Here is a 13355-nt window from a genome sequence, read left to right on the forward strand (position 1 = left end):
AATGATGGGTGAAGGAAGAGTAATTTTTGGGTTTCTGGGTAATTTTTTAGAGTTTGAATAATTTTATCGTAAAAAGTCGATCTTTCATGGATATAACTTTAATTTTGTTATTTCATGGCGGCGTTCGGATATTTTATAGTTAGAAATAACTATTTACTTCTTATTTTCTTAAACTATTATCTAAACATATAAATTTAGTTAAATAATTGTGTAAAATTTTTAAATAATTAATACATCAAACTTAAACTTATTGCCACTAGTTCTCGCTTAAGTCCTATGGCTTATACATAAAGTCAAGAGAACCAAAAAGTCAAATGTTGCAATAACGACTAAAATTGCAAGATGGAAATGGCAAGATTGGTTTATATATTATTACTATATCAATAGAATTATTTGATTTATTAATTATTTATTATTTTTAATTTAATACCTTAATACAAAGATTCTTAAAGAGATTTTTAGTCTTGTTGCCTCTGTACTTATGCATTCAGATTGTTTCAATAATTTCGAAGGTGTAATCATGGACTCTCAACATTTGTTATCATCTTTTATCTATATATTATATTATATAGTTGTCAATATACACAATATTAGTATGTACTATTCCCCTATGATCTGTATACAACTATATGTTCTTGTATCGTGGCCAATGATATCTTGGGAAATGAAATAATAAAGGTCTTAAAAGTCAAGAAATAGATCAGATTTGGTGGACTAAAGCCTGCTTCCAATGCATGAACACAATATTAATTATTGATATCAAACTAATTAAACTATATAATAAAGAAATGGATCTTGAGCCATGCAACAGAGCAGACAAGATCATATAAAGTAGCTGTATACACATCCGATTCCATATTCTAATATAAAATCAAAATGTCGTCCATAGCCGATTACTCTATCTGTATTAATCAACAATTTTTCTAAATATTATGATATTATATATTTAATTTGTTATATTTACAAGACATATACTTCATATTCATGTTATTGGTCTATATTAAAAAGATATACATTATTACATGGCAAGAAATTAAAAAAAATAATTTTATTGAAGGAATATTGAGTATAGCATGAATTAAAAATTTTAGTGTAGTAATATAGATATCGATACAATGTACAAGAACAGAGAGTATAAAGAGTATTTCTTTTTTCTTTGGTTATAAAAAAATGTATTGGGGACTGAATTGGGCTTTTATGGGTTTTGGTAAATAGACTGAAGCAGGCTGAATAGGGCTTAAGCATATCTAAGTAATAAAAACATGGGCCTTTACTAATCTAAAATAAAATAAGGCCCATTAAAAGCCCAAAGTGAGAAGCCCAAACAACCCTCTATATATAAAACCCTAAAACACCACAAAACAGAGCCTTTGTCCCTCCCAATTGAAACTAGGGTTTGTAAAGGAAGAGGCGCAGCAGCCACATCAGGTGAAGAGAGAAGCTCGAGAATTCAGAAATGGGTAATAATCTCCAAAACCCTAACAACTCCTTCAATTCACTACATTTTCGTGTTTGTAATTTCATGTGACTAATGAAAACCCATGTATGCAGCGAGGATCAAGGTTTACGAGCTGAGGCAGAAGAACAAGACTGAGTTGTTGAACCAGCTCAAGGATCTGAAAGCCGAGCTTGCTTTGCTCCGTGTCGCCAAGGTCACTGGTGGTGCCCCCAACAAGCTCTCCAAGATGTAAAAAAACCATTCTTTGATGGGTTCCTTTCTTTCTTTAGCAGTTTGATTGCTCGTGCATATGAGGTGTTTGTGTTAATGCCATTTTCATTTTGGGGGTGTTTTTTTGCAGCAAGGTTGTGAGGTTGTCCATTGCACAAGTCTTGACTGTGATTTCTCAGAAGCAGAAGGCTATTTTGAGGGAAGTTTATAAGAAGAAGAAGTACACACCTCTTGATCTCCGTCCTAAGAAGACCAGGGCCATTCGCAGAAGGCTCACCAAGCACCAGGTATTTGCCTTGCCTTGTGCTCATTTTTCCTTTATTCTTAGGTATTCTGGATTTGATTTTATAAAGTTTGATGTAATGCATCCCCCTTATATCATTTTGTGCCTGTTTAAAATCTTTAATTGGCTTTGATATTTGTTCTTGTATATATTATTTTATTGATATTGTAATCTAACGAGATATTGTCCCCTTTAAAAAAGAATTATGTTTCACACGATGGGTTGTTTTAATTTCTAGTAAGGTGCAACCAAAAGAAATATATATGTATGATTCTTACTGAATAATTGTGTCTGGCTTCTGAAATCATGATGTCGAAGTTGTTTGATAAAATGGCAGCCAATATATGCTATGTATAAGGCATAATATATGTTTATGCTTATGTACGTTAGGGACTTGCTGCTTTCTGAGGAAAATATCCCTGGAAATTTCTAGTAACATCCTTTCTGTGATAGATGAAACATGCCTCTACATACGATTGTGTTCTTTGTTTCACTATTATGATAAAGAGTTATAATCATTGATATGTTGGTTTTCTACTTTTCTTCACCTTTTTGTTTATTCCGTTGTCTTTCCATGGTTGCTCATTAGTTTTGACATTGTTTACACAGGCATCTTTGAAGACCGAGAGGGAGAAGAAGAAGGAAACATATTTCCCAATGAGGAAATATGCCATCAAGGTGTAGGAGTCTATGCATATTTAATTTTATATTGCGCATTTACCAGTTATAGTTGGCAAATTTTGAGGTAGTTTCATGTTGGAGTTATTTGTTGTCTTCAAATTTTACCTATTTGGACCTTTTGTTTCTCTTTGAAATGGATTTATGATCAAAATTGAGGATTACATTGAGTTTTGTCATGACTTTTATCCGCATTGTTGTTTTTTCTGTTCTTTTCTTTTTTGTTGTTTTGTTGAGATCGCTGCATGAAAGATTAAACTTCCTCCTACTCACCATTGAGAAGTGAGCCAAATGGCATTGTCTTTTCATATGCATAGTATTGCTTAACTACTATCTTGATGTAACCTGCAACACTTGAAACATGGAATGATTATCGTTGATTATTAAATATTCAAATATGAGTAAAATCCAATATGACATACATATTCGTTGTGTATAGTGATTTAGTATTGTAATGAGTACCTTGTGAATATCTTCTAACCTTTATATTAAGGTGAAGAATATTCACATGCAATTGTCTTAATGTGAAGTTGGAAGAATTGGTAGATAATATTTAGTTAAATATGTTAAATCATCTAATGATGTTTAACTAGCAACTTTAGTGATGACAATAGCATATGAGGTTTTACTTTATATTAATCTATATTTTAAAATATATAAGAAAGTTAGCTTGTGTCAAGGCACCGTTTGTCAACTGCTTAATTAGAATTTTAACTTCCTGATGCCTGCCATTTTTAATTCAATTCCAATCTGAAATATTGTTACATGGCCGTCAAGTACAAGTATTGTTAAAGCACCTTCATCAAAATGGGATTCAATAACCTGCAAGAGTTATATATTTACTTTGGTTGAATGCAAATTGCAAAGATGCCCTTAACACAAGCGGTTCCCGTATCCAAAGTAATTGAGTTCATGAAATCCCATTTTTAAGATTTTCAGAAATGGAAGCAGCAATCCAAAAGGTAAGCTTGAATTACAAATGATCCAGACTTGTAAACATAAGCTGCAATATAGAACATTGTTGTTCCCACTGGTTTTAGTTGTGCTATTTGAGATGCATGAGTTTGAATATAGTTGATCCAAAATTATATACTCTACTTTCAAAATTTTTCAGAAAACTTAAATCATTTAGAAAGAAAAGTAAGGCATGTGAATTTGATGATAAAATTCATGTACTACTGTCGGTGACAGCGTAGACACTAACCACGTTTACGAAGATGAAGAAGATTTACAACAATTACTTTACAACTTTTTCAAATTATGAGCCGAGAAAAATCATCCTCATTTTCATGCTTCATATACTTGGTTTATATATTCCATGTACGTCAAGAAATTTGAGATGTGGCCAAAAGAAATGGCGAGGGGGAAACTAAAAACGCACGTCAGACCTCAAAATTCATCTTATATATTATGTCCGTGCTTGGATAACATTTCACTAATGAAAATTGAATAGTGATAGATACAGATAACGAAAAGTAGTGTCAAGCACAACGCATGCTTATGTATACAAGAGTGATGTTAGCAGTATTAGACTCTATAAAGAACCATTAACGAAACCTATTAAACCTTGTATTATGTGTAGTATGTCAATGGTGACACAAACCAGAAGGTGTAATCCTGTAAATGCAATTAACCTTAATTGGGAACCAGATTGTCTTTTGGCCTAGCAATGGATTGCCAACCTGAACACAACTGGAGGATCTCTCTGAGAGAGTGGTCAGCTGATTCCATTGTCCATGTTGGATAGTATTCACTTGGATGGAACATTGCTTCTTCATTGTTTCGTGTTAGTAAGCATGGCTGAGCACCATTCAGAAGCATGTCTCCTTCAGATACAATTGTGCCAGACCTCGCCACTTCCTTATCTGCCGCCTACAAAACCGTTTTCAATCACAACCATTGGTATCGTGATCTGAATTTAGAGATGGAAAATGGATTCAAAAGGAGTAAATTCTAGAATACAATAGGCCATGAATGCGGATTATGGAGTAAGGAGCAGATCAATTTACCTTCTCGGTATAAAATTCAAAAGTCTTCTTCTTAGCTCCTGCTTCGTATATGTTGCACTGGGAGTATATCTGTAAAGGATTTTAAAATTTAAACAACCAAATTTTTGACATGCTTGCAATTTTAAAAGCTGAGAATGAAAGAATGAAACTGACCTGAGATTCGACGCTAGCACAAATAGCATATATAGCCCAATTTCTGGTGTAATTGTTGTACAGATGAACTTTTCCAAATCTCACACGAGGTTGTCTTTGCCGTGTTCCATCGAAGAAACAATGATGAATTGTTACCCGGATGCACCTATCACCAACATGTGATGGATCAGCTCCAATCAGCATGGTCTTGTCATGCTGCGCAAAGTAACATCTGGTGCCAAAAGTGAAGTAACTGGTTATAAATACAGAACAATCAATTAATCATTCTAGTTCATTTTAAAGTGAAGACAATGAACTGACCTAGATACAGTAATATCTGTGCTTTGTCTTGTAATGTCTATAAGCCCATCGTCGTAATCACGAAGGCTGCATCGATCTATCCATATGTGCCTGGAATTTGGTTTTATCTGAATGCCGTCGACATCATGACCCCTACCACCCTCAAACTCAAGGTTGCATACAATTATGTGCTCACATTCTTTCAGCCTTAAACCCTTTCCAGTTAGTTTTATCCTCTGCCCTCGGCCATCAATTGTTTTGTAAGATGACACACTCAGGTACGACGAAAGGTGAATTGTACCAGAGACTCCAAAAACAATCCACAGTGGCTCCTTTTCACGACACCCCTGGCGAAGGGATCCCGGACCATCGTCTGAAAGCAAAACAAATAGATTATCAGAAAAAAAAAAATCCATATAAACAACACAAGAACACATAAAAATGTTAAATTTACATGTATATAGCTTCCACTGAATTGAACAAATAAATCAGGCATCAGCATATGATCTGGCCAATCATGTTAAACAAAAACAGAACAAGGGTTCAACACTTCCCTCCCATCAAACCATTGCCTATCTCTACACATTGCTGTCAACAGAACCTCATTTTTCATTATCAAAGCAACCAGTTGCACCTTCGGAACACAACACAATGATTCTGAAAATATCTAACCTAACAACGGCATTCAATAAAGTCCTAATTTTTATTTTCCCAGATAAAAAATAAAGCCATGTTAATCCCTGACCCTGATCACACATGTCAAATTGATCAAAAATTTTAAATTGAGCTACAAACATGGAAGCAAATGGGAAAAAATAAGAATACCCTATTGGAAAAGAGTGCAACTTTATCAAATTCATTGAGAAAAGAGAGAAAGGACAATAATAGGGCGGGAAGAGGGGAATGAAAGAAGAACCTGAAAGGGTGGTGACGACATAGAGAGAACCGTGGAGGCCACCAATGGCGTGGCGGCCGAAGCCCTCGGCGGAACCAGCAAGGGCCCTCAAACTGGAATCAACATCTGCATACGGCAGCACCGACACCATCTTCGTCTTCAATGCTTCTGCTACACCCAATCCCTCTTTCACAATACAACCTTTCTTCTCTTTTTTGTTTTGTTTTTTGTTTTCTTTGTTTTTTGTTTTTCGTTTTTTGTTTTGTTTTTGTTTTTTTGTTGTTTCTTTTTTTTGTTAACTTTTTAAACTATTCTGTTCATTACTTCATTTTATTCTTTTATTTTTTTTAACCTGGTTTTGGGAATAAATTTTAAACAATTAAAATTAGTAAATACTAAATATAAAATATGTATCTTTAAAGTTTATAAATGATCAAAATATTTTAAGGATTTAATTAATATGTGTCTTAAAAATACATGATAAATTTATCATTAGTAAAAAATTTTAAATATTATCATTTAATGAATATAAAACAAATACATTAGAAATTTAAACTTTATATATCTTTAATAAAAATATTTTTAATTTATAAAATTAACATGTATTCTTAGAATACATGATAGATAAAACTATGTTAAGACCTTAATCATCTTAAAGTTCTATAGAAGTATAATAACAAAATTATTATTTATACATTAAAATTTGGTATTCTTATTACTCATTATGGCTTCTGTTCTAAGTAATATTCATCATGATAATAAAAATTTTTGTTCAAAAACATCTTGTACATATTTAAAATTGCTAAAATTTAATAAGTACTTGGACAATAATATGTTATTTGAATTTCACCTATTTTTTGTTTTTGTCAAATTTCATGTCAACAAACAAACTCTTCTTTAAGGATTGTTAGAAATGGCTGAAATAATTTTGATAATTTATGTGTTCTAACTTCTTTAAATGATAAATATGCTGTATAATCTTTTCTTACAGCATGTAAAATAAATCTTATTTTATGGCATAGGAGATTAGAACATCTCTCTTCTTCTATAATTAAGATTTGTCTTAAAACATTGTAATATACCTATAAATTCCATACGCAAACATATATTCACTCGTTTTTTTTTTTTATCCCAAATTGAATATAAATTCTCTTTACAACTTGTGTTTCTTGATATCTTGATTCTTGCTCCTACTATATCTAGGTCTAGTTTGCCTTATTATTTAAGCTTAGTTGTGCACATGTTCCTTACATATGTTTTATATCTTATGCATTTCAAATCACAAATTCTCCCTATAGTTTAAAGTATTAATAGAGAAACAAGTCTGTTACACAATTTTATTATATTGTTAGGTACCTGATCTTGAGAATTAAGTTTCCAAAACTCATTTATGAATACCCTTGCTCTCATGCATGCTTTATAAAGGTAACAAAGATATATAGTTCAACTCTAAGTCACAATTACAGTATCTGATTTCTTAATACACAACTATTCTTCTCTATTCTTTCCTTTTCTGTTTTATGGAAGAAATTGCAACATACATATACATACCGGATAAATCAAGGAATATTATGTACACTATTTATGTATGTACCTCTTATACATTTTTTAATAGTACTAAAAATAATTGATAAGAAGTGACAGATAAAATAAAAATATGTTTGAATTGTTTTTTTTTAACTCTTCTTTCATATTCCTTCTTTTTTATGGTATGAAATATTTTTTTCTATTTTTTATCAATTATTTTTAATAAATTTTAATTTAGATGGATTGTTAATATAAAATAATTTTATAAATATATTTAATTATGTAATATAATATTAATAAAAATAACTATATTTTACATTAACTGCGTTGATACTTAAACAAATAAAATTAAACAAATATGTAAAATATTTTACAATATCAGTATATCAAATTAAAAAAAAATTCTAGTTAACCTCTTCTTAAATAAAGGATTAATTACCTTCTGTAACATATTTCATTATTATTAAAAAAATTGATTGAGTCGTCATAATTATTAGTTAATATTAACTATTTCTCTAACTTAAGTTTATTAGATAACCAAATCATCTAATAAGAGTAAAATAATTTGTTCAAATTGCAAGAATTTTTTAATAGAATTCCATTTTGCAGTTTCACCATTTTTTTTTCAAACTACCCGATCTCTTAAGTCTTAAGTCTTAATCTTTCCCAGCCAAAATAAAAAAAGAAACAAAAAGATTAACCATTAAATTAAATATTATTTAATCACAATTGTGTATAATTAATAATCCTTTTAATTATATTAATGACTGCAAGATATAATTGAAACCATAAGTTTTACCGTGATTATTGAAGGAACTTTTGACCCAAAAAAGTTTTACCATCCAAAATAATTTGTTTCTCAGTGATACCTATCCAACTAATATCTGCAGTTAAAATTTTATGGGAGCCTCATTTCACGGCTAATCTAATTTAAATCCACATTAATTTGTTTAAATTAAAATTGTGTGTAATTCACACACATATTTTATGTCTAATAGATTATTAGCGTTGTTTAAATAAATTAATATAATGGTGAATTCAAAACAAAAAGATTAAGTCAATAATTTTATTATAGATGACTATATGGTTATCCAAATTCTAGTTAATTAAATTAATATTAATTATGATAACAATCAAATTCTTCTAATAACCATGAAATATATTATAAAAAATAACATATCCTTTATTTGAGAGGAAGTTAGCTAAAATTTATCTTATTTTTAATATAGAAAATAGAAATATACATAAAGATAACGCATATAACACTTCTATCTCAAGATAAAAAATTTCTTATATATATATACACACACACACGCAAATATCATTTATCGTGTATATTTTCTTAATATCTCTAATGTTATCAACTCTCTCAAGTACTACTAGTCTACTAGACAAATCATTTCCGTCATTAAATTAAGTAGATGCATTTAACCTTATCATTAATGCCCACAAAATTAGTTAGATATATAGTTTCAAAGACTAAGGAACATTACCAATAATTCAAGGGAAAAATAAAAATAAAATTAAAAACTCGGCTGGAATATCCTTGGACGCAAACAAATAAATACATAATTAACATATTACCTGAGATATATATATGTGTTTATTGGAAGATCACACCAACTTCAACCTAATTTGGTGGCTTAATTAAAAAACATCTGTGCTTCATTCTATCACAAAATATCTCAGATGTAAGTTTAAGTTTAATGAGCCTTCGGAATATTTTTAAATCGTTTATTTTAAAGTAAATATTCACGTGCACTTATTTTTCATAATATTTTAATATTTTATTTTTTAATGCCATAATTAAATATCAAAATTAATATATATTTTTGACAAATATCACAAATGTTTTTTTTGATAAATAATTTGACAATAGAAAATTACTTCTTAATTTTGACACTTATTTATTTTCAATTTACTCTACTATTTCTTTTTTATTCTGAGCTCAATTTTAACATCACACTGCTTTTAGTTTGGGATCATATTATTCATTCTTTATCTTCAAAATCTCAATTTATTATTCAATTTTAAGATCTCATCTCATTCTTTGTTAAAAATTTTTGTTGAGAATATTTTATAGTCAATAAGTGTCAAAATAAATAGTATTTTTGACAGTTAATAAGTATTACAAAATATATTCTTAAATTTTTCTAATAAATTATTTTTGACAGTCAATATTTATCAAAATAAGATTCAAACTTTTTTCACAATTACTTATATGTTAAAAATATTATTTTTGACAAAATTTTTATTAACATATTTTCATAGTTAAAATAGTGTCAAAACTTTTTTTGACAAATTTTAATTTTTTTTTTACACATATAACCCTAAAAAATAATCTATATTATTATAGTGCGATGTTATAGTTAAAAGACTTTATAACATATTAAATTATCTAATAATTTTTAACTAATAATTTTTACATAAAAATTTTATTTTAATTTTCTGGCCAATCCGAATTAATCAGTAGACTGCTCTACAGGATAAGATTTCCTTAGATAAGAGGCAGCTTTGACGTTGAGTTGACTAATTAAAATTGAAGAATTGATGCGTAAACGTAACATATAAATAAATGAAATGGTTGCAACAACAATAATTGCCTAAGTTGTGGTGGTTGATTGAAAGATTGATTAGTTGCAATAACAAAGAAAATAAGTATTATGGGAAATTGAGAAAACTCATGCATGTGTGTGACGACCCTATCTGTCTCCTTTTCTATGCATGCCTTCAGCTTAGTAGCTATCATAATTCATAAGCTCTTCATACACCGTTATTAATTCATATGAAACTGTATCTTTATATGAAAATATTAATTAATAAAATATAGTGTTTTGATATATATTATATAAAATAATTTGATTAAATATATAATATTTATTTAATGATTTTTAGTTTTTGTTTATATATAAAAAAATTTTATGTTTGTAATTAGTTTATCTTATTTCAATAAAATAATATTATAAAAATGATGATTTTTATGACGACCATCAACGACTAACATTAATGATTTGGTTACCACAGTGGTTTGGTTTAGTTGGCAACAACAGATATGTTCCATATCTATCTGAAAAGAGTTTTTAAATTTATTTTATTTCTACAAAATATATTATTTGTTGGAGGAAAAAAGATTCTTAATTATGATTAAATTTTAAATTGAGTAAATTATTGGTCAATATTTTTTTAAAAAGGAAAACAGCTAAGAACTACTTTAAATTAAAAGTGGTAAATTTTTGTTTAAATAATGCTACATGATCAATAAAATTCAGTATTTTTTTGCCAAGATTTTTTTTGTCAATATTGGTTAACTAATATATTTTTTATACAACAATAAATATTTAAAAAACAATAAAAAATTATCAAATCAAAAGTCAAAACAATCCAAACTTATTTATTAATTATTGTTACAATTAATAAATATTATATTTTTAGTGATCTTTTTAGCATTACCCTTTTTTAAAGGAACAATTAGTCTTCTCAAAAGCATTGTTTAGATATCATGAGACAAAAACAAGCGAATATGCAAATGACATCTCTTTAATTAATTTAATGTGATAAACCTTACAACTAACAGGCGATCTAAGTCAACAAGTAATAAATATATATATATATATCCATAATTAAGTTGATATAATTGCCTAACTATATATTTTCTTTTAGGGTAGAGGATGATATTTTAGGGTAAGGGATCAAAATTTAATTAAATAAATGAGTGGAGGAATGTTATCAAGTTGCCACAGCCCTCAGGCTGCTTCCACCATAAAATACTTCGCTACTTCTCAAGTCTACATCTGTATTAGTATGAATCATTTTCAGTATGATCGTCAAACTACTGCTACTAAATTCCAAATTCCAATTATTACTAGTTAGTCAATAATGGTGGATGGATATATTAAGAGTGACGGGGATAAGATTTAGACACTTTGTATGTGTGATCTTCATGGAACAAAGCAAGCTAATTAAGTTACTTTGCATTGTGAAATCAACTCTAACAATAAATAACTAACAACTGGTATTTTTATCCGTAATAATATTATAGGAATATAAATTTTTTTTAAATTACGTCGATTTTGTTTTGATATTATAGATTATGGTACAAAAAATTATAGAATTAAATTACTTTTACAAAAATATCGTAGAAAACAAAAGTATCTGTTGACTAAAAAGACCAAAATCTTTGAAGATAAAAAAAGTCAAATAATAAGATTTTTAATTATTATTTTTATGTGAAAGAGTTTAATTTTTTACTAATAATTAATTTTAATATTCTTTATCTAAAATTTTAAAAAATTTGCCGTGTATACTTTTACATTTGATTAGGTGTTACCTCTGTTGTACAAATAAAAATAATTAATTTTTATACTTACTATTTAAAAATAATATTTTCTCTCTATGTATATAAAAATATAATTAGATAGTAGTATAAAAAAATTTATATTGATAGTTATAAGATTAACTCAAAATTATTTTTTTAAATAACTTAATCTCAATTCTAAATTTTAATCACAATATTAGTATTATCTCCAAATTATATATAATAAATATTTAAAATAAGAGAAATAAAAATATAAATTAGAAAGATAAGCAGCAAAAATTTAGAACTAAATAAAAAATAAAAAGATATGCATATAATAATAATAATTTTTATTTGAATTATATTATTTTATTAATTTTATTTGTTGTAGAACAAAAAGGTAGAAAAAAATAGAAAATAAAATAAAAAAGAGAGAAATATAAAGAAAAAGAATGAGAGAGAAAGTGTGTTAATTTTAAAAGAAAAAAATTATTTTAATTGTAATGAAAAAAATATCTAATGACATATTTTGATTTATCAAATTATTAATATAAAATATAAATCATAAGTTATATATAGAATGAAAAGAGTAGAGAGAAATAAAAAAAAAGAGAGGTAAATAAGAGAATGTAGGAAGAAAGTTTATTAATTTTGAGAGAAATATTTTCTTTTAATTTTAATAATAAAATATGTGACATATTTTGGTTATTAAATTAGTTAGTAATATATAATATATAATATAGTTATATTTTAATTTTAATATTTTGATTATAATTTTAATTTAATTTGAATGCAATTAGAAAATGTCTTGTTGTATATTTTAATTGTCAAATTTGTAATTGATCTTTGATAATAATATATGAGAGAGATAGATAGAAAAAAAAGAGAAGGAAGAGGGGAGAACTTTTAAATTTTGGAAGAAAATATTTGATTTTAGTTGCAATGAAGAAGTGACATGTGATATATTTTAGTTGTAAAATTAGTAATAGATAATACATTTGGATACAATTAAAAAATGTCATGTTATATATTTTAATTGTTAAATTTGTAATTGGTCTTTTATAATAATATATAAGAGAAATATAGTGGGTAAAGAATAAGATAGATAGAAAAAGAGGGAGAGATAGAAGAGGGGAAAATTTCTAAATTTAAAAAAAAAATATTTAATTTTAATTACAATTAAAAAATAACATATGACACATTTTAATTATAAAATTAGTAATAGATAATAGATTTGCAATAAAGTCACTATTAGGTGATGTGAACATAAAATAGAAAAGAAATATTCTTCATAATCAATTTATGATAGTTAAGTATAATTGATTTTATTATAAGCATTATTCATTAATAACTTATTGTTTATTTAATATATCAATGTAAGAGTTATAATTTATATCCAAAGCATCTGATAATTTTTCTTTGTGATGATTGATGAAGAAAAGTGAAACTTATAACCTGAAATGATATATATGTATATGTATGTAATGCGCCTCTAATACGAAACTAAATTATAGACAAGATGAGATTTTTTTTATGTTTAAATAATATTTTTTATTTATAAAATATAT

General features: G+C 27.3%; 2 protein-coding genes across 2 annotated transcripts; one reads left to right on the forward strand and one right to left on the reverse strand.

Annotated features, from left to right (window-relative positions):
- The first annotated feature begins 1365 nt into the window (after positions 1-1365).
- On the forward strand, positions 1366-2794 carry LOC107467710 (60S ribosomal protein L35). The gene is made up of 4 exons (XM_016086877.3): positions 1366-1460; positions 1552-1687; positions 1800-1956; positions 2562-2794. Exons 1-4 carry the CDS (start codon positions 1457-1459, stop codon positions 2634-2636), a joined length of 372 nt encoding a protein of 123 aa, XP_015942363.1. The 5' UTR covers positions 1366-1456; the 3' UTR covers positions 2637-2794.
- Positions 2795-4014: 1220 nt separating this feature from the next.
- Positions 4015-6220, reverse strand: LOC107467724 (probable pectate lyase 4). The gene is made up of 5 exons (XM_052254454.1): positions 5988-6220; positions 5093-5444; positions 4793-5003; positions 4640-4708; positions 4015-4502 (listed from the first exon to the last, which is right to left on the reverse strand). Exons 1-5 carry the CDS (start codon positions 6115-6117, stop codon positions 4266-4268), a joined length of 999 nt encoding a protein of 332 aa, XP_052110414.1. The 5' UTR covers positions 6118-6220; the 3' UTR covers positions 4015-4265.
- Between the last annotated feature and the right edge of the window lie 7135 nt (positions 6221-13355).

Source organism: Arachis duranensis, chromosome 9 (genome assembly GCF_000817695.3).
Source record: "Arachis duranensis cultivar V14167 chromosome 9, aradu.V14167.gnm2.J7QH, whole genome shotgun sequence".
NCBI classification, from domain to species: Eukaryota; Viridiplantae; Streptophyta; class Magnoliopsida; order Fabales; family Fabaceae; genus Arachis; species Arachis duranensis.